The sequence below is a fragment of the Malaclemys terrapin genome, chromosome 3 (genome assembly GCF_027887155.1).
Source record: "Malaclemys terrapin pileata isolate rMalTer1 chromosome 3, rMalTer1.hap1, whole genome shotgun sequence".
In the NCBI taxonomy this organism is placed as follows: domain Eukaryota; kingdom Metazoa; phylum Chordata; order Testudines; family Emydidae; genus Malaclemys; species Malaclemys terrapin.
The window spans coordinates 43,946,683-43,969,153 of NC_071507.1; the positions used below are offsets into that span (position 1 = coordinate 43,946,683).

Sequence of the window (22,471 nt, forward strand, 5' to 3'; positions counted from 1 at the left end):
CTACAACTCAATTCCTTTTTACGTGAGCATCACCACTAAGGGTTCACTTGATATTCAATGTGCCTTCCTAATTCTAATCAGTTTAGTTGGACATCAAATTCACATGAAGATTCCAGCAAGTTTGGTAAAAATGACATTACAATATATGTATGTACATCCACACATGGAATATGTAAAAAGGGAATCTAAGGACCTATCCTGCTCCAACTGAAAGTCCATAGGAAAACTTCCGCCTTCAGCCAAAGCAGGATTCAACAAATTGAACATATCTCACCATCTAAAGTTGCACGCCAGTTTTGACTTTTATAGGAAATGAACCAAAAGTTGCACTGTCAAAAATATCTATTCCGTTCCATTCTATTCAGATTCTTAGGACACACATATCACTCAGCTATCTGAGCATCCACAATAAAGTAAACTAATTGATGTCTGTCACATTTCTAAAACTAAGGACTGATTGTTCAAAAAAAAGTTAAGAAAAAAGAAAGCAAGTATTTCACAGCAGTTCCTGGATAACATATACTGCTGCTTTGGAATGCTGCAGTGCACAAAACAACCCCATCCGCTGAACTCTGTTCCTTTGTCTTTTTAATTATTACCATGGTTTGATTAGTAAAAGGATCTGTGTAGTTGATTCTCTGAGTGGTGCACTCAATTTCTCCTGGCTGACCTGGGTTTATCAGAGGCGGAATGTGATCATAGTAATGATGCTTGCAGCTAAGCAGCTGAGCCTTGCCTGGGTAAAGTGCAATACCTGTTTCAGGGGAAAAAAGTTGGAAGAAATGTAAATGAGAGTTGATTTCTTGCCCAAGTGGATTGTCATTCTCAGATTTAATCCTGAAAGGTGCTGAGCTCCCAGATCCAACAAAGCATTCCAAGTTAACATGTGCTTAAATGCTCTGCTGGACCAGGGCTAGAGAGCTCAGCACCTTGCCGGATTAAGCCCTGAACAGCACAATAAAAAACAAAACAAAACAAAACCCTTGCCTGTTTCTCTTTCAGGCCCTGATCCAAAGCCCATCGAAGTCAACAGGAATCTTTCCATTAACATCAGAAGGTGCTGGATCAGGTCCTAAAACCCCCATCCAGAAAAGCACTTAAACATGTGACTAGGCCTACTGAAGTCAATGGGAGTCCTCAAACACTTAAAGTACTTAACTGTTTTACTGGATCAAGCCCTTAAACCATATTGTATAAACCCATATTGGGAATATACAACAGAAGTAATGTATTGTCTATGGAATCTCTAAAGTCACTGGCTGACAAAATAAAAGCAAAAAGATGTTCCTTCCTCTGGCATCAAATAGACATTATAATTACTAAATACTATATCAAGCTAAATCAAAGATATCAAACGTGTCAACAAATTATCCTCTCTCATCACTTTTGCTATCAGGTTGGCAGGCTATTTTTTTCACCCATGCTGCAATTAATATATTTAGCATAAAAGTACAACGCTTAAGTCCAATGGTGGGTATAAAAACTTCATGTGTTTCTTTCCAGCTTCCCCCTCATGAAAACCAGCAAAGCTCTTATGCCACATTTAGTCTGGGAAACACAGATTTGCTTGAAGATAATATAGATCAACTACTATAAATAAATAAATAAAATGCTACATGTGATAAATGACCATATGATTTATAAACCTACACCAATTACTGAAATAACCTGTATGCCCTCACATAAGAAGTCAAAAAGGATAGTGGAGAGCATCTAAAATACATTTTGCTGATCTCCAGTGTTCCATGCTTGGAAGAAAAATCTGGTCAGTTTTTAAAAAAGTTAAAAGTAATTTCAAGTCCTACAACTGCCTCTGAGCTCACTGCCAATTTTTGTGGTTTTACAATCAGATTTTTTTTTATTTTTTAAAATGTTTTTCTCCCCTATCACTGTATGAAAGACCCACACAAACCATAGGGAAACAGACAATGGCCCTGACCTTACAATCAGATCCATGTCAGTAGACACCTGAGCTTGTGAATGCAGCTCTCCACAAAGGTCTGATTGCAGACTTGAGGCCTAACTGACTACAGAGGAAATAATTAAATTAACTATACACAGAATGCTGTCAAATGCACACAGTATAGCTGCAAAAACCCCAAATATTTTCTCTCTAATCTTTCAACAATAGTCCTGGGAGGGATTACTCCTAACAAGAGTAGGTGGTAACATTTTCAGACATAAGTGTGATTTTTAAGTTGACTGTGTCCCTTTGAGTAAGCCGCTGCTTACTGGGGTAAGTACACATTTTTTATATCTACACACACAGCACTACTCCAAAACATTTTAATAAAAATAATCGTCACCAAATAACTGCTATATGATGCTCTGATGTTGTGTTGTGATATTGATACGGTGGAGCTGTTTCATTGTCACTGCCTACTGATGCAATGCCAGTGCAAAAGCAGACTATCACAGTATGATGATTTTGTGGCTGCCTATAAAATCCTGTTAATACAAAAGCTCTGCCTTCTTTTGACCACCATTATTTCCTTGCTCCTTCGAGGGGCAGGGATCCTAGCAGCAGTCAGATGTGCTGCTGTGGCTAGGTTAAGTAGCTTAAGGAGCACTGCTGTGGTCAACGCTCTTCTCACTCCCAAGAGTTCAAGATGAGCCCATTCAAGTCTAGGGACTCTGCAAAAAAGCCTCATATGAGCTCTTGAAGAGCTGCGTGAGACTCTAACGCGTGTATTAACATTATATATGTTCAGATTCAGCAAATCAGTCTCATGATAACCGAGAAAAGGCTCCATGCATTGCAGTCCCCACCACCACGGGTTAAACAAAAAAAGAAGCGAAGTCCAAAGCATTTTTTGCATCACTTGGACCGACATGGAGAGTAAATGGCACCAGCACGTGTTACATGCAAAATGCTGTCAGTAACGCATGCAAAGATTTGAATGACATCTTGAGACACAGTTGGACTTCACCACTATGATGATTTGTTTCCAGAGACTTACCAGGTGCATCATACAAGGGCACCTCCTTGTAAGAGACAGACATCACCGGGTGTTTGAGCTTTTCCCTGAAGTCGGTGATAGTTTGGTAGACAAGGAACACAGCTACAGCCATGAGCAGCAGATAAATGAAGAGGAGAATTACGGAAAAGACATTCTTTAGGCAGGTCTTGCTGAAACGCACAGAAGGGCTACTGGTCCCTGATTCACTATCTAGGACTGAACAAAATATGGGATTAAAATTTTAAGTGTCTTTACTTACAGTCTTCCACACTGAATCATGCAGAGCGTTAATTTCAAGATGTACCATTTGAAATGAGAGGGAACAACAGGCTTAGTTTGATTTAAAATACAAGAACAAATAAATAATGTTTTTTGACAAGCAAACAGTCGGCTGTTACTTCCCATGAATATGATGCGGCGTAATCAGTAAGGAGAGGGTTCTGCCTTTGTTTTACCTCCTGCATTACGGATTGTGCCTAAGGCAGTGGTTCCCAAATTGGGGTTCACGAAATGTTACAGGGGGTTCTCGGGAAAAAATTCCCTAATGGCGGACAGAGCTGTCCATAGGGACCCCATAGGGCCAGCAGCCCAGAGCCCCTGGACTTCCAAGAGTTAAGCAGATCAAAGCAAGCATATCTATCACACTGAGATTTAAACTTCAAGACTCCTTATAAGAAATGGAAAGGGAAGTGGATATTTTTTGCTGTTTTTAAAATTAAATAGGCAGCTAGTGTTCTTCATCATAATTTTAAAAACAATAAGTTTAAGCTTTGTTGTAATGTGCGTTGTTTGCCTGGACTGCTCAAGACCTGAATGCTTGTGTAGGAGGGAACTCTTCAAGTTGTCTTCTTAAATACCTTCATGCTGTTTCACATCTGATACTCCTTGATGAAACACAGGAGCCTTGTCTTATAACAGGCTTATTCAAAGTGATACAAACTACGAAAGGAAAGTGAGATCTTGGAAGAGTGTTGCCGTTTTCATAATGTAATAAAATACTGTAATGATGAATAATTAATAATAAATAGTGTGTAATAAGCATGTCATAAAAACAAATTTTATATTTCCAAGATCAATGCTTTTATAATTTATACTCAGGTAAAGGAGAAAATCCCTGGATATATTCATTTTTAGGAGGGGGTTCGTGAGACTTGACATTTTAGTGAAAGGGGTTCATAGGTTGTTAAAGTTTGGGAACCACTGGCCTAGGGACACAATAGGCAGAATAAAAACACATTTAAAAGAGGCCAGATCAGCTGAAAAATTCAGCGTTCACAGCAAAAAGTCCCCCGATGGAGCCTTTTTTTCCACAGCATAAAAGACTCATCTCTCCTAAGTCTGAACCAACTGATCCTGACCAAATTTAATCTATGCATCAACACAGAGGCTTTCAGCACTGTAGTGCTCTTATGTAGCTAGCTAACTGCAGCGTGCATGCACAGGGTTGCCAGGTGTCCAGTTTTTGACCAGAACGCCCGGTCGAAAAGGGACCCTGGCAGCTCCGGTCAGCACTGCTGACCGGATCATTAAAAGTCCGGTCTGCAACACAGCGGGGCTAAGACAGGCACCCTACCTGCCGTGGCTCCCAGAAGCAGTGGCATGTCCCCCCTCCAGCTCCCACATGTAGGGGCAGACAGGGGGCTTCGCATGTTTCCCCCGCTCCAAGCGCTGGTTCCACAGCTCCCATTGGCTGGGAACCGTGGCCAATGGGAGCTGCAGGGGCAGCGCCTGTGGATGGGGCAGTGCACAGAGCCACCGGAGGGGGGACATGCTGCTTCTTCTGGGAGCTGATTGAGGTAAGCGCTGCCTGGAGCCAGCACCAATCCCCCTCCTGCCTTCTGAAACCCTTGGTCCAGCCTCCTCCTGTACCCTGAACCCCTCATTTATGCCCCCCCAGAACCCACCCCTCCAGCCCAGAGCCCTCACCTCCCTCCCATTCCCCAACCCCCTTCCTCAGCCCGAAGCCCCCTCCCATACTCTGAACCCCTCGGCTCCACCCTCCAGCCCGGAGCACCCTCCTCTATCCCAAACCCCTCATCCTCACCCCAGAGTCTGCACTCCCAGCTTGAGCCCTCACACCACCTCCCGCACCCCAACCCAGAACCCCCTCCTGCATTTTGAACCCCTCATCCCTGGCTCCACCCCAGAGCCCGCACCCCCAGCCAGAGCTCTCATCTCCTCCTGCATCCCAATCCCTGAGCCAGCCCAGTGAAAATAAGCGAGTGAGTGAGTGTGGTGAGAGTGAGCGATGGGGGGAGGGGTGTGTGGAATGAGCAGGGGCGGGACCTCAGAGATGGGGCGGGGCAAGGGTGTTCGGTTTTGTGAGAGCAGAAAGTTGGCAACCCTATGCATGCACCAGGTTATGTTATCCTTACATTTTTAAAGACTAAAGTCTAACACCTAACTCTGTATGCACATTATATAAAGTTGCTCATGAGAAGGATTCCAGTTAACTCTAGAAAAAACTCTCTCTCAAACACTTTCACTATCAACAAGATAGGTAATACTGTCCAAAGTCCTTTAATCAGCTTCCCCTGGTATGTGTACATACCCCCCCTCACTCGACTTGCCTGCACAACTTTTAAGAAAAGACGGTTACTCACCGTTGTAACTGTTGTTCTTCGAGATGTGTTGCTCATATCCATTCCATTAGGTGTGTGCGCGCCGCGTGCACGATCGTCGGAAGATTTTCTACCCTAGCAACACCGGCGGGTCGGCCGTGGAGCCCCCTAGAGTGGCGCCTTCATGGCGCTGAATATATACCCCAGCCGACCCGGCGCCCCCTCAGTTCCTTCTTGCCGGCTACTCCGACAGTGGGGACGGGGGGCGGGTTTGGAATGGATATGAGCAACACATCTCGAAGAACAACAGTTACAACGGTGAGTAACCGTCTTTTCTTCTTCGAGTGCTTGCTCATATCCATTCCATTAGGTGACTCCCAAGCCCAACTTAGGTGGTGGGGTCGGAGTGAGACATTGCTGTGTGCAAAACCGCTGATCCGAAAGCAGCATCGTCTCTGGACTGCTGCACTAGTGCATAGTGAGCTGTAAATGTGTGGACTGACGACCAAACCGCTGCTCTACAAATGTCCTGGATCGGAACTTGTGCCAGGAAAGCCGTCAAGGAAGCCTGGGCCCTCGTGGAGTGAGCGGTGAGGTGCGGTGCTGAGACACCTGCCAGGTCATAGCAAGTCCGGATGCAAGACGTAATCCAGGAGGATAGGCGTTGTGAGGAGACCGGTGAGCCTTTCATTCGGTCGGCCACTGCAACGAAGAGTTGCGTCGTCTTTCTAAAGTGCTTTGTGCGGTCAATATAGAAGGCCAGGGCCCTTCGTACGTCCAGGGAATGCAAACGTTGATCCTGGCGAGTGGCATGTGGTTTGGGATGAAAGACCAGGAGAAAGATGTCCTGGTTGATATGAAAAGGAGAAACCACCTTAGGGAGAAAGGCAGGATGTGGACGAAGCTGCACTTTATCCTTATGGAAAACTGTATAAGGGGGCTCGGATGTAAGCGCCCTGAGTTCAGAAACGCGCCTTGCTGAGGTGATGGCTACAAGGAAGGCTGTCTTCCAGGATAGGTACAAAAGTGAACAGGTGGCCAGTGGCTCGAATGGAGGACCTGTGAGCTTGGAGAGAACCAGGTTGAGGTCCCACGTCTGAACGGGTTGACGTTGTTGTGGGTACATCCGGTCTAAGCCCTTGAGGAATCTAACGACCATCGGGTTAGAGAATACCGAGGACGCGAGTTCCCCTGGGTGAAAGGCCGATATAGCGGCCAGGTGAACTCTAATTGAAGATATCGCCAACCCCTGCTGTTTTAGGGAGAGGAGATATTCCAAAATGAGAGGAATGGGTGCCTGCAATGGGGACATGGCTCGTTGTTCGCACCAACAGGAGAACCGCTTCCACTTGGCCAGGTACGTGGTGCGTGTTGAGGGCTTCCTACTGCTCAGCAGAATCTGTTGGACAGAGTGCGAGCATTGCTGCTCTGCCTGGGTGAACCATGGAGCAGCCACGCCGTGAGGTGGAGTGATTGCAGGTCGGGGTGACGCAGCCGGCCGTGGTCCTGAGAGATGAGATCCGGACACAACGGAAGCGGGATCGGTGTCTGAACCGAGAGTTCCAACAGTGTGGTGTACCAATGTTGTCTCGGCCACGCTGGAGCGACCAGAATTACCTGTGCCTGGTCTCTGCGCAATTTGAGCAGTACCTTGTGGACCAGAGGAAACGGAGGGAAGGCATAAAACAGGTGGTCTTTCCAGGGAAGGAGAAACGCATCCGAGAGGGAGCCCGGAGCTCGACCTTGTAGGGAGCAGAACACGTGGCACTTCCTGTTGTCTCGAGATGCAAACAGGTCTATCTGGGGAAACCCCCACTTTTGGAAGATGGAATGTATGATGTCCGGACGGATAGACCACTCGTGCGTCTGGAAGGACCTGCTGAGTCGGTCCACTAGAGTGTTCTGGACTCCAGGGAGGAACGATGCCGTGAGATGGATTGAGTGGGCGATGCAGAAGTCCCACAGGCGAATGGCCTCTTGGCATAGAATTGACGAACGTGCTCCTCCTTGCTTGTTGATGTAAAACATGGCCGTGGTGTTGTCGATGAGAACTAACACACATCGGCCACGTAGGAGGTTGAGAAATGCCTGGCACGCCAGGCGCACCGCCATCAGTTCCCGAACATTGATGTGCAGGGCTAGCTGGGGTGCAGTCCACAGGCCCTGGGTATGGTGTTCGTTGAGATGGGCGCCCCAACCCAGAGATGAAGCGTCTGTGACCAGGTGCAGAGAGGGTTGTGGGGCGTGAAATGGCATCCCCTCGCAGACCACATTGTGATCTAGCCACCAGGTGAGGGAGGTCAGGACCGAGATCGGGACCGTGACCACCATGTTCAGGCTGTCCCGATGTGGTCGATATATTGACGACACCCAGGTCTGGAGTGGGCGAAGCCGAAGTCTGGCATGCCTGGTTACGTACGTGCAGGAAGCCATGTGACCCAGCAGGGTAAGGCACGACCTCACAGTGGTAGTTGGGAACGTCTGGAGCCCTTGAATGAGGCTCGTGATGGTGCCAAATCGGTTGTCTGGCAGGATGGCTTGTGCACGTCTGGAGTCTAGAACTGCGCCTATGAATTCTATTCTCTGGGTAGGTTCTAGAGTGGATTTGTCCTTGTTGAGTAGGATGCCCAACTCGTTGAATGTGTGCACTATTATGTGGACGTGAGCTTGAACTTGCTCCTTGGTGCGACCGCGTACCAGCCAGTCGTCTAGGTACGGGAACACCTGTATCCCTTGCCGACGAAGGTACGCTGCCACGACAGCCATACATTTCGTGAACACTCTTGGGGCCGAGGATAGGCCGAAGGGAAGGACTGCAAATTGGTAGTGCACCGCGTTTACCACGAATCGCAGGAAGCGTCTGTGAGGTGGGTAAATTGAGATGTGAAAGTATGCGTCTATCATGTCGAGGGCGGCGAACCAGTCTCCAGGATCGAGGGAAGGGATAATGGCCCCCAGAGAGACCATGCGGAACTTCAACTTTACTACGAATTTGTTGAGTCCGCGCAAGTCCAAGATGGGCCGCAGACCTCCTTTGGACTTGGGGATCAGGAAGTAACGGGAATAAAATCCCCTGCCCCTTAACTCTATCGGAACCTCCTCTATGGCCCCCATGGCCAGGAGCGTAGAAACCTCCTGTATAAGAAGTTGCTCGTGAGAAGGGTCCCTGAAGAGGGACGGGGAAGGGGGGTGGGAGGGGGGAATAGAAGAAAACTGGATAGTGTATCCCCTCTCCACTGTGCGGAGGACCCAACGGTCCGAAGTTATAAGGGACCAAGCACGGTGGAAGTGGGAGAGACGATCCCGAAAGGAGGGGGCTGGATCCTGGGGGATGACTGGGGCGCCGTCCTCGACCGCACCTTCAAAAGTTCTGCCTGGGGCCTGAAGGTGGTCTAGGTGGCCCCTGGTTCTGGCCGGGTTGAGGGCCGGCCCACCTTCTTCTACCACCTCGCCCTCGCCTCCGGGTCGAGTCCTGTCTCTGACGAGGCGGGGGGGGGGGTAGAAGCGCTGAGGCTGCGGCCTAAATGGTCTGCGCTGAGGGCCCACAACATGCATCCCCAGGGAGCGCATGATTGTTCTCGAGTCCTTGAGGCTCTGCAGACGAGAGTCCGTCTTGTCCGAGAACAATCCATGTCCCTCAAAGGGCAGATCCTGTAGGGTTTGCTGCAGCTCCGGAGGCAAACCCGAAACCTGAAGCCAGGAGATCCTCCGCATAGCGATACCCGAAGCCAGGGTCCTCGCAGCTGAGTCTGCTATGTCCAAGGAGGCCTGCAAGGAGGTCCGAGCCACCTTCTTACCCTCCTCTACCATGGCTCCAAACTCTTCCCTGGACTCTTGGGGAACCAACTCCTTAAACTTCCCCATAGAGTTCCAGGAGTTAAAATTGTAACGGCTCAATAGCGCCTGTTGGTTCGCCGCTCTAAGTTGCAGCCCTCCGGCTGAGTAAACCTTACGGCCAAACAAATCGAGCCGCTTAGCCTCTTTTGATTTAGGCGCTGCAGCCTGCTGGCCGTGGCGCTCTCGTGCGTTCACTGATGCCACCACCAATGAACACGGTTGGGGGTGGGTATACAAGTACCCGTAGTCCTTAGATGGGACAAAGTACTTCCTTTCCACCCCTCTCGCTGTGGGTGGGATAGAGGCAGGAGTTTGCCATATCGTATCCGCATTGATTTGTATCGTGCGGATCAGGGGTAACGCTACCCTCGATGGGGCATCCGCTCCAAGGATATTCACGATCGGGTCGTGCACCTCCACTATCTCCTCCGCCTGCAGGTCCATATTACGGGCCATCCTGCGCAGAAGATCCTGGTGAGCCCGAAGATCTATTGGAGGTGGGTCTGTGCACGATGTGCCCGCCACTGCCTCATCCGGAGAAGAAGAGGAAGATGCCTCCGGTGGAACAGGATCCAAGGGCTGGTCCTGGTCTCTCTGTTCCTGGGCTGGAGCATCACCTGCGCCTGGGTCCAGGGCGTCAGGTGGTGCGGACACAGAAGCCTCCATGCCCCCTGGCGGAGGCCGCGAAATGGTGGACTCCGGGGCCCCTCTGATGGAGTGACCGGAGCAAGAGGTCGAAGCAATTGGAGCCCCTTGCGCCTGATGGTACGCCCACGGGGTCCAAAACGACCAGTGACATGGGCCATGAGAATGGTCCTCTGCCATCTCCTGCCAATGGCCCAAGTCCTGTTCCTCGGCTTGCCCCTGAGGGGGGTATGCCGATCTCGAGAGGTCCTCCGAGGAGTGGGACTCCGATCTCGATGGCCACGGCGGTGCCGAGAGCGTCGAGACGATTCCGATTGGCTGCGGTGCCGCACGGTGCCGGTCCGGAGATGATCTATCTCTACGCGGTGCCGGCGATCGGTGCCGGGACCGCGACCGGTGCCGATGACCTCGTCGGTGCCGGGAGTCGGATCTGGACCTCGACGAGGACCTGGAGTATGCCCGGTGCCGGGAGCGGCCTCTCGACGTCGAGCGTCGACCGTAGCGGTGCCGAGAACTACGTCTCGACGTTGATCGGTGCCGACGATCATAGCGGTGCCGAGACGTAGAGCGGTGCCGCGAAGAAGATCTTGGCCGCGAGTACGACCGGTGCCGAGGCGATATTCGGTGCCGGGACTGCGAGCGGCGTGGGGACCTGCTTCGGGACCTGGATCGGTGCCGAGGTTCCAGCCCTTGCGATGAAGGGCGCATCAAGGCAGGTTTCCCCCTCGACTGGACCGGGCGAGTCAACGGTGCAGTCGGTGCCGGTGGTTGAGGCGGTGCCGGCTCCGTGAGAGCTATTAAGTCTCTCGCCGCCGCGAAGGTCTCTGGAGTCGACGGGAGGCACTGTATCACCGCCGGTCTCGGTGGAGACGCTATCTGCACCGGACTCAACGGCTTCGGCGCCGGAGTCGACGGTGCTGGAGGCACCTGTTTCCGGTGCTCCACCGGCGGACGCGGCTCTACCCCCGGCACTGGGGGAGCCGGCGTCTTCGGCACGGATGTCCCCGTCTTATGGGCTTTTTTATGCCCCGGGGATAATGACCGGCGTCGAGGCACTGCTTGCGGTGCCGACGAGGTCCGGTGCCGGGGAGGCTTGTCTGACGCCACTCGCGTGGTCGTCATAGCCGGTGCTGCCGGGGCACTGTGCACCGAGGTGCTAGGTGCCGGGGCCTGACTTGTAGATGGAGCGTCCGGACTAAGTGCCGCCTCCATCAGGAGTTGCCGGAGCCGAAAGTCCCGCTCCTTCTTGGTCCTTGGTCTGAAGGCCTTACAGATCTTGCACTTGTCTGTTTGATGGGACTCTCCCAGGCACTTCAGACAGGAGTCGTGCGGGTCGCTCGTGGGCATAGGCTTAGCGCAGGAGGCGCACTGCTTGAAGCCGGGAGCGTTGGGCATGAGTCCGGCCCCGCGGCCGGGGGAGAAAGGGGGAGACGACCCCCTTAATCCCCTGAACTACTTAGAACAACTAGAACAAATTTTAAACTATTTAACTATTTAACTATAAACACTAGAACTATAACTATAACTATAACTGTGATACAACAAACTAAGCTAGGGAGAGTGGAGAACAGCTAAGCAGCGCTCCACAGTTCCAACGACCGTCAGGGGCGGTAAGAAGGAACTGAGGGGGCGCCGGGTCGGCTGGGGTATATATTCAGCGCCATGAAGGCGCCACTCTAGGGGGCTCCACAGCCGACCCGCCGGTGTTGCTAGGGTAGAAAATCTTCCGACGATCGTGCACGCGGCGCGCACACACCTAATGGAATGGATATGAGCAAGCACTCGAAGAAGAACCAATACTTGACTTACACACAAGGAGGTTTAACTATGTGCACTATATAGTTGCACACACAAATGGGTGTTATAAATGGCACATGCAAGAAGTGATGGCTATATTTTGACAATTTGGTCTTTTACACAGGGAGCCATATTAAAAAAAAAAAAAAAAAAAAAAAAAAAAAAACAGCCTTTATCATGCCACAGTATGTCCTATCCTTCAAATGTAAGAGCATGCTGAGGTGTTTGTTCCTTACCACAGCAAATACTAACCCTTTAAAAGCTCCCAATGAACATGTGCCTAGTCAAATAATGTGATTCCACTGTCGCACAGGCCATTCCCACAAAGTTACTGCCAGGAGGGGACAGCCTAAAGAACTAGGGCCTTATCTACACAAGGAAATTGCACCAATTAAACTTACAGTGTTTTTTAAACAAGTGCAAAAGCGAGTATGGACACTTAGTTTACACCTATTCTTAATCAACTTAATCTAAACTGCAATAAACCTGATTTAAACCAAAACGCACATCCACACAGTACTTACTGTACTGTAACTTAGGCCTTGTCTACACTACACAGTTTCGACAAAACAGGGGAGGTGTACACATTACAAAGCTACTTTTGGCGGCAAAACTCTTGCTGTTTTGCCAACAAAATAAAACCACCTCGACAAGAGGCATAGAGCTTTTCGCTGCAAAGTTAAAGCAACAAAGCGTCAGTGGTGATGCTGCCGTTCATTATGTCACCATAACTGGCCTCCCCCAGTATCCCACAATTTCCCACCGAGAGAGCTCTACTCACTGTTTTGAACTTGGCTGCTCTGCATCGAGCTATGCAGGCAGGCACCGCTCCCCTTTCAAAGCTCTGGGAAGCTTTGACATTCCTCAGCGTGGAGAGCTCACAGAGCTGCCAAGGACGCTGCTCCCAGCAGCTGAAGAGGCTGTGGGAGAACTCGGAGGGAATCACAGAACCATTCATGTGGAATCCTGCTCTCCTCGACACAAGGAACACAGCGGCAGGCAGAGTGGGCTGCGGGGGGGGGGGGGGGGGAGTGAGCTGATGTGAGAGGGGGTGTCCCCCTCCTCCTGCCTCAGGATTGGTTGTTCAGGCTGCTGTCTGAACTTAGAGACAGCATGCTGACACACTCTCCACCAACACACACTGTTTCTGTCTCCCCCACAACACACACACACACTTTGCTCCCCTCTCTCCCCCCTACATTTCAGTTGAAAAGCAGCTGGCAATGTATAGGATGCCCCTGGAACCATGGGATTGAGAAACCTTCATCATGTGACACTGTACCTGCCCCATGAGGCACTGCAAACCCTTCCCAAAGCACACTGCAGCCAGTTGCACAGTGGGATAGTTACCCACTGTGCACTGCTCTCTGTGTAGATGCAAGAGCTGCTATTGTGGATGCACTCTACCGACACAAGCAGCATAGTGTGGACATGCAACAGCAGTTTAATTAAAGCGGCATAACTTTTGTCGACAAAACTCTGTAGTGTAGACAAGGCCTAAATTGGTTTAAAACCACACCTTCTGTTTAACCGGTGCAACTTGCTTAGGTAGACAATGCTTATGCCGCAAAGTAGCAATACACTGGCTCCCTGGAATTGCACATTCAAATCCCAGCAGGGTCAGCTCAGCATTTCCTTTTAAATGGATTTTGCTGGATTTTCTTTGGTTTGGTTCTAACTCCAGGTTAATATCTGTAGCAGAGGAGACACAGTGATGTTGTCTCATGGGTAAGGAACTCTTCAGCTTCCCTTTGGTACAGTATTTCATTCCTGACAGTGAGCCATTTATTGTTTCAATTGCTCCCCAAAAGGCCATTCAAAACAAGCAGCTTTTATTAGGCACTTGATAGAGGACTTTTGCATTAGCAGCTCTCACCTGGTAAAATAGCAGAGCTGGTATCCTCCTGATCATCGTCCATTTCCCCTTCCTCCACTGGCTCTAGATGCTCAGCTACGTGCTCCACTTCCTCACTCAGCTGAGGAAATACATTCCATTTTCATATGTACTTTTATATCATCACAATACCGATTATTTATTTGTATTATAGCAGTGCAGGGGGATGCAACTGAGATCGGAGCCCCATTGTGCTAGGTGCTGCACAAATACACAGGAAAAGAGCTTACAACATAAAGAGACTAGACCTGAGGATGGGAGAAAGGAAATATTATCCCCATTTCTGAGAGATTAAATTACTTGCCCAAGGGAACAACGGAAGTGAGAGAGCCTGAAATTGAACCCAGATTTTTCGAGTCCCAGTCCAGCACAATACCACCACTACCACCACCACCCTTTAAAAAAACAGCACTTTTCAACGGCATCTTCAACCCACTTGAACCCTCAAAATTAAGATATTGTCTCATGATCTCAACATGTTCTTGAGTGGAGAAGGTCCTTGTTTCAGAATATGTATTATTACAAATCACAATCTATGCCATAGGACAACGCATTAGCACACTTCAATCAGAAGGGAGTGCACGAAATGTTATTGTTTTTAACAGATATTAGTGCAAGTTACTTCCGAGCACAGCCCAAACCACCTCCGCAGATGCATCATTACAAATGAACAGTCAAAAAGTCCACAAGTCGCTGCTCTTTATTTTTCAGCTCAGTGCAGCTGCTAACAAACAAGTCAGTGCTTTGGTCAATGTCTTAAGCTTGTCACATGAGATAGGCATCAATATACCATAAAGCATCTAGACAAAGAACTGGGGAACACATGGAACGCAAACAATGAAAACTTGGTTTTCCTTTTATTTAAGAAAAAAGTCCTTCCATCTTCTCCTCCCCAGGAGTCCCCCGTGGAAGCTGAAGGGCTAAGGATCCTTCCTTTGCACCAACTTTTGCCTCTCTCATTTTAAAATATAATTTTTTTTTATTTTAAACATTGTAATAAAATATACTAATTGATCATTTTCACTTTTTAGCAATTTTTATTCCAGATCTCAAATAGTATTCATTTTACAGATGCAAAATCTTCTTAGGCAAAGAGCCTGATTCTCCACTTTCTTCTTGCAACTTTGTGTAGTCACTCACACCTGCACAAAGTGAGCACAAAATGTTACCACTGTTTCACACACACTTTGCACAGGTTTGACTGACTTCTCAGGGTGTGAGGCAACAGAGACTCAGACCAGCAGAGAGAGAGAGAGGTTTTGTTGCCCCAGTATAACTTAAGGTGTGAATTTCAACATACTAAGGCCATGTCTACCTAGCGAGCTTACAGCAGCACAGCTGTACCGATGCAGCTGCACCATTGTAACACCGCTCGTGTAGCAACGCTATGCTGACAGGAGAGAGCTCTCCCATTGACATAATAAAACCACCTCCACACGAAGCAGTGCAGACTCTTATTTCAGTTTAAGAGTGGATTATTGCAGGTTAGTTTGAATAGATTAGGAACAGGTTTAGCTAATCCAAAATAAGACACTCTCTTATGCTGAAATAAGAGTGTCTGCAGAGCCTTTAGCACCAGTTTAATTAAAGATTAGACTATAGGAACATTTTGTTTGCCGCAAGGTCGGTGTGACTCTACCCGGCACAAGACTGCTGTGGACTAACAGTGTGTGCGGAGCCTGCTGACTCCCATTAATAATTCTTTAATGACCTTTGATTTAGTCCTCTTTGATATGGGGCTAATCAAATGGCATTAACTAACTGTTAATACATTTCAGCTGGGTCCACATGGACAGCCCCTCACAGACTACTGTAGGGTAGTCACACAGCTGCTTGCCATGAACTGATTGTTGCTGTAGACAAGCCTTTTATCAGTTTAAAAGTTGACTCAAGTTACACTTGTGCAACTTCCTCATGTAGAAAAGACCTAAGGGACTTATCAAAAGTCACAGACCTAGTCAGTGGCAGAACCAGAAATAGTTTCCTCAACTCCTGACTTCTAATCATCTTCTCTCACCATTAGACACACTTCCTCCTAATACACAGACACTTCATCTACCTATATTGTCTAGTTAGGGGGTTAAAGGCATTTGGTATTCTGGGCTCTGCCACTGCCAGACTGTGTAACTATGGCCTAATTACTTAACCTCTCAAAGCCCCAGTTTAGCTCTCTGTAAAATGAAAATATTAGTATCTACTCTACACAGGTGTTTGAAGATTTCATTAATGTAAAATACATTGAAATCCTCAGATGAAAGGTCCTACAAAAGCACAGAATCTAATTAACACAACAGACGGTTTATTCTTTCTTTAAACCTGTAACTTGGTCACATCAGGTCTAAACACAGAAAACCACGTGCAATGAGAGATTTTGAGTAGAGTGGAACTTGGGAAGCTGAATAAGCCGCAATTGTTTCCAATTCACAGCAACATGCAAATTGCAATGAGAGAGAACTTCCATGTCAAATTAAAGTAACCTATGGAAAAAATGACCGCAAGAAATTTCAGTGTAACATCAAAGTAGAAAACATATTATGATACAACATTTATTACACTCTCAGGGTAAATCTACAATGACCCTTCTTTAATATGCAGGAATGGAAGAAAGATGAAAAATCAAAACAGAGAGCATTTCAATGCACTTCAGAAGCAAAATACAACATTTGGAGTTCTGGACTGGTAAGACATCTATTTTTACAAGCCTCTTACACTTAAAACCATCAAAGGACTGTCAGCCCAAAGGGTATGAAGCAGTAACCCTTGGGCCCAGATCCACAAAGGGACTTAGGTGCCTAAGTGCCTTCGTGGATCGCACCCTTAGTAACTAGGTGAGCTTTGCTGGTGGTCTGATGCTTGTAAGGACAACTGTCTTCACTGGCAGTCCAGAAAACTCATTTGACCACAAACGTGCATACAAAATTCACTCCAAACCACTAAGAATCACATGTAGCACTGGACTTCAAAAGCTTAACTCGATCATGGGGAAAGCCATTACATCTTGGGAGCACAGCATTCAATCCAGAATGAGTGTATGCAACCTGACAAGACCTATTTCGTAGCCAGTCCCATCTGCATACACACTAAGCTACAGTCCACCAATAACAGGATAGCAGGAGCAGTATTACCATGCAAGTTTATTCTGGTTTCTTCAAATGTACCAGTATATGCCCAAATGAATGAAAGTTGCGTTGTAACTATTCACAGATGCACATCAGTGGCAGTCACCTTCTCAGACCAACATCTTACGTATACTGCGTACGTACCATGGACCAGCCAAATATGGTGATAGCTGCCCAACATATAATATTCCACCGCATACTTAGGTGACAGGCAAGGACATTAAGTGTGGGGTAATTCAAGACACAGGGTTCCAGCATCATGCAAGACCCAGAACTGGAATTGATCTCAGCACTGACATTTCTACTGGTGATACAATGATTACAGAAATTTCATTCCCGGTCTCCAGCAGCTGGGAGAAGTGGGAGAGAATAGGCTCTGCATTTTCACACCACCTAAAAGCATGTCAAAGTTCTGTGGCAGTCTCAAGAGAGAGATAATCACTCTAGAACGAATGCAGCACTCCTAACTGTTGTTGGTGCAGAAAGGAGGAAGTAGAATTACATGAGGAAACTGGCAGCCCAGGATAAAACTAAAGGTGACAATTCTAGGATCTCTGTGTAAGCCAGGGGTCGGCAACCTTTCAGAAGTGGTGTGCCGAGTCTTCATTTATTCACTCTAATTTACGGTTTCGCATGCCAGTAATACATTTTAACCTTTTTAGAAGGTCTCTTTCTATAAGTCTATAATATATGACTAAACTATTGTTCTATGTAAAGTAAATAAGGTTTTTAAAATGTTTAAGAAGCTTCATTTAAAATTAAATTAAAATGCAGAACCCCCCGGGACTGGTGGCCAGGACCTGGGCAGTGTGAGTGCCTCTGAAAATCAGCTTGCGTGCCACCTTCGGCACGCATGCCATAGGTTGCCTACCCCTGGTCTAAGCTAATATAACTCAGGTCATTGGCATCGTGGAAGGAAATCATTGTTTAAGCGTGGAACCTTGCTAGAGTCAAATGAGCAAAGGAAAGCTCACATTTAGATGTTCTATGCCCCTCAGCTGAAAAGAAAAAGAAGGATAAAAGGAAAACACACAGAGAAGAGGAGAAGCCACAGTGGGTGAAATTCATCCTGGTGTGAAAGGTCAATGTAAGGGGGCTCTCTGCACTGAGCGGAGGAGGGCTGGTAGCAGCCACCTAATGGGTGTCAACACTGACTTGGGAGATGGGGCAGATCGGGGGGATACAGAACCCATGCTTCAGGGGCGGTTACAGAAATAGCAGCACCACATGCTCTTCACCCACTTCCTACCTTTAGGTGAGTGAAGTGAATTTCATCCAATCAGAGAAAACCCTGCTGGGAGGTATAAATAAAGGGAGAAATGTTCTGTTTCACTTGTTTGTGCATGAGGTTATTTAAATCTTTTAATGTCTTCTAGTCTAACATGAGAAATGGGAGAAGAACTGATAAATGTTGATAGGCTAAACTAGGGCTTCCTACAGTGCAAGCCCAAGGCCAAATGTAGCCTGCAACTTTCTAAAATGAGGTAAACAGCTGTGTGGCGACGGCAAAGGTGACCAGCTGCAGGTTTTTATTGCCAATTAACTTAAACAAGACAATTTCTATGCATCTACCAAGAAAGATACAAGTACAAGCAAGTATAATATTATGTTATATATGAGTTTGATAGGCAGACTAGGCACAGGATTACAATTGGGCCGTCAGTATCACTTTTCATGTCTGACAGACCCCTCCTTTATTATAAAAGTGATAAAGTCACCTGTCAACTGTATGTACCTTTACTTTCTACAATATTACAATTGACTGTATTTTAACTGACATTTCCTTGTTTTTAAATACAAATATGTATTTGCCTGTATCAAAAAGCATCATGTTTGTTTCCTATGTATTTAAATACAAGGACCCTAGGGATCAGGGCTTTACCATACAGAGAAAGCTGGTGGATGCCTTAGGCAGCAAAATTATTCACAAGGAGATCTCTTTGGGTGACTGCAGGTTGGAAGGAATGGACACTTTCCAGTTTGCCTAGGGCAACATAAAGCCAATAGCCAGCCAGTTTTGCTATGGCTCTAAAATTAAAACGTGACCTAGTTGACTTTCTATGCCTCAGGTGACTTATCAAAGTCACTGACGATCTGGATAACCAGAAGATGAATGTTTAATAAGGGCAGTGACTGGAGCCAAGATGAATATACTGCAATTGCTTTTAAATTGACTGAAAGGGGAATAACACACATGCGGTCAAGTTAGAGCTGTGTTCATCTTGAGCCCTAACTACACGGCAATTAGTTGCAGTGTTATTTCATTGTAGATTTGGGGTTTACCCTCAATGTGCACATCCCTGGATTGTTGCACCTAGCTAGAAAGGGCTGCACCATAAAAGGCTGCTAGGAATCCAGCCGGCACCTTCTTGCTCTTATCTCCGTCGCTGTCTTGCCGTTTTTCAACCACCGCCGCAAAAGCGTTTTCCGGTGCACAGCTGCTCAGCGCGTTTGGGAGTTTGCTCGGCAAACAAAAGACCCCACTGGCGTGCAAGGCGGCTTGCATTCCTTACGCACATGTATTCACACGGTCAAATCAACTTCTTTCCCTCCTCTCCCCTCCCCCGCTGCCCGCCAGTACCTCCTGGTAGGATGCGGAGATCTCTTGGCTTAGCATGGCATCAGCGGCGGGAGCTGGAACCAGCCTCTGCAGCAGCCCCCGGGGGCTGAGAGGGGGAGCGGCAGGCGCACAGCAGCGAGGCGCCGGAGCTCTGCAGTACCAGACCGATCCCTCCCGGAGCGTCCACCCGGCGCCGCCGCGCGCGCCTCTCACCCCCTATCTCCTCCGCCTGCTGCTGTCCCAACCCTCTTCTCTCAGGCTCATCAGTGGCAGCATAGGCGTGAGACACGCAGGATTCTGGGAAATGTAGTTTAAAACCGACCAGGCCGGGCCCCTGCTCTGTCCTGACGTGCGGAACGCCCAACAAGCCTTTGCGCTGCAGCCGCGGATGGTTTAAAGCAGCCTATGGACGGTGCAGGGTGCAGCACGTCTGCGGTGCGCATCACCACGTTCAACAGGATTTCTCCACTAGAGACAGCAGCCCCAGGGTCTCCCCGTGCGAGCGTTAGGCGAGGCGGGGTGAATATGAGACCTGCCACTCCCAGGAATTCAAAAATGATGTCAGCCCCCCACAAAAAGCACGAGATGGGCTTAACATAATAATGATGGTTTCTTTTTTATTTGCCTTCTGTTTTTGGAACATTTAGGGTTCAGAGTTTCAAGTTTCTCTCTTCCTCTAAGAGGTCTGGCAACCTGCTTTTTAAAAAAATGAAAGGGGAGGGTATCACATAATCACAGGATTCTGGGAGCTGGGCAGTGGTGGATTAAGAGTTACTGGGGGCCCTGTGCTGAGCTTCATTTTTGGGGCCCCTCCTTGGGACCCAGCCAAGAAAAAGAACATTCTCTCTTATCTCCCCCCTGCCCCTGTTTTTCATTCTTTTTTTCTTCATCTACTTCCTATAAGTAAATGAAAATAAAGTGAGGTACCTTGATTGTTTGTGTGGTCTAACTTATTTTTCCACAGACCACTTGAAAATCACTGAGGGTCTCGGCAGACCACTTAATGATCTTTCCAAATATTGTTTGTACCGTTAGCTAACTATTGTAAATGTATTATAAAAAAATGTACAAAAACATTGGGGTGCAGGGTCTGGCCAGGAGTTAGGCTGCAGGAGGGGGCTCAGGGCTAGGGCAGGGGTTGGAGTGTGGAGCACTTACCTGGGGCAACTCCCATTTGGTCCGAGGGGTGCAGGTGGGAATGTGGGGGGAGGTGCAGGAGCTCCCATTTGGTGTGAGGGGTGGGGATGTGGGGGTTCAGGAGTCAGGGCACGGGGGGTATGTGTAGGGGGAGTGCAGGGCCCTGCCTTTGCTCCGCACTACCCCGATTCCACCCCCTTCCCCTAGGCCACGCACCTGCCTCTTCCCCGCCTCCTCCCCCCAGTGCGCAGCAGCCCCGCCCCTCCCTGGAGCGACCTGAGCGCCGGCAAACATCTGTTTAGTGGCAGGGGAAGCGCTGGGGGGAGGGGCGGGAATGCATGGAGAGGCCAGGACTAGGGCGCACGCACACGCACGCACACACAATTTCCTCAAAAAATATGGGAAATTCATGGCCCCAAAACTTATTAATGCAGAGTTCAGGCTGTGACGTTGTGCAGTCTATATGGTTTTATAAAAACTTGATAATAAGTCAATATAATGTAACTGAGCTGGTTTTAGAAAAAATACGGTAATAAGTGAATGTAACGTAACTGGGATATGCTTCATGCAAAAGGTCTCTTGTAAGGTATCATTACAAAGCTTATAATCTACTGAGTATGATCATCTGATTTGTATAAATGTACCACTCTTGTATCTAAAACTAGAAATATAAAATGTAACTCTGAGGGCCTATTGTAATTGTGTAAAGTGTGGACCATTAATGATGGTTTGGAATCTTGATGACTCCCATTGTCTGCAGATGGCTGTATTTACCTGTGAGTCTTCCTGTATATGTGTGTGCTGGCAAGTGAGTAATGAAGTCTTGCAGTGACATGTGATCATGTCACCTGAACTGGAATCCATCTTTAACCTGGTGCTTTTCCAGTGAGGGGGGGTGGAAACCCAGAGAGACAAAGAGTTCCCGCCTTATGCAAAAGATATATAAAGGGGGGAAGAGAAGAGAGAGAGGGAGAAGCCATCATGAAGAATCCCCTAGCTACCACCTGAGCTGCAACAAGAGCTGTACCAGGGGAAAGAATTGTGCCCAGGCCTGGAGGGTGTCCAGTCTGAGAAAAACTTACTGAAACATCTCTGAGGGTGAGATTATCTGTATTTAGTTTGATTAGGCATAGATTTGCGCATTTTATTTTATTTTGCTTGGTGACTTACTTTGTTCTGTCTGTTACTACTTTGAACCACTTAAATCCTACTGTCTGTATTTAATAAAATCACTTTCTATTTAGTAATTCACTCAGAGTATGTATTAATACCTGGGGGAGCAAACAACTGTGCATATCTCTCTATCAGTGTTATAGAGGGCGAACAATTTATGAGTTTGCCCTGCATAAGCTTTATGCAGGGTAAAACGGATTTATCTGGGTTTAGACCCCATTGGGAGTTGGGCATCTGAGTGCTAAAGACAAGCGCACTACTGTGAGCTGTTTTCGGGTAAACTTGCAGCTTTGGGACAAGTGATTCAGACCCTGGGTCTGTGTCTGGCTCAGCAAGACAGGGTGCTGGTGTCCTGAGCTGGCAGGGAAAACAGAAGCAGGGGTAGTCTTTGCACATTGGGTGGCAGCTCCCAAGGGGGTTTCTGTGATCCAACCCGTCACACAGGCTGCCTGCCATTGCCTCATACCTAGGCTTGGCAGAATTCAATTGTGTCATTTCAACAAATAATACTGATGTTTATTTTTTTCTATTTAAGTTTTCACAGTTGTGGGAAATTCTTGGGTATTTGGGGAGTCAGTTAAGAATCAAAAAGTGAAAGGTTTATAACCATTAAAACACAAGTTGTCAACATCACATGAAAATATACAGAGTAAATATCCTTAAATCAAATTCTCAAGTAGCATTTTTCTTAATTTGGCTATCTGTAAATTTTGATTACTACTGATGGAAATATTTTTGTTGGGTTTTGTGTGTGTGTGTGTGTGTACAGTGAAGCTGATGTTTATCAA

The 22,471-nt window shown here is 47.7% G+C and overlaps 1 protein-coding gene across 5 annotated transcripts in view; it reads right to left on the reverse strand.

Moving 5' to 3' along the window:
- PACC1 (proton activated chloride channel 1) overlaps positions 1-19,632 on the reverse strand; it is a 58,438-nt gene extending 38,806 nt beyond the window's left edge. For 2 of the 5 annotated variants that reach the window (XR_008444577.1, XM_054024555.1), the window contains exons 1-4: positions 19,395-19,624; positions 13,677-13,776; positions 2,961-3,176; positions 600-754 (exon numbers count right to left, since the gene is read on the reverse strand). Coding sequence is in view for 4 of the 5 variants with exons in the window: in XM_054024555.1 (XP_053880530.1) it covers positions 600-754; positions 2,961-3,176; positions 13,677-13,776; positions 19,395-19,430 (507 nt within the window). In the remaining variant the exon portion in view is untranslated. Of the gene's footprint in view, positions 1-599; positions 755-2,960; positions 3,177-12,581; positions 12,810-13,676; positions 13,777-18,062; positions 18,073-19,394 lie in introns of those variants that run through there. The other 3 variants (XM_054024557.1, XM_054024556.1, XM_054024558.1) reach the window with 3 other exon arrangements.
- Positions 19,633-22,471: the final 2,839 nt, after the last annotated feature.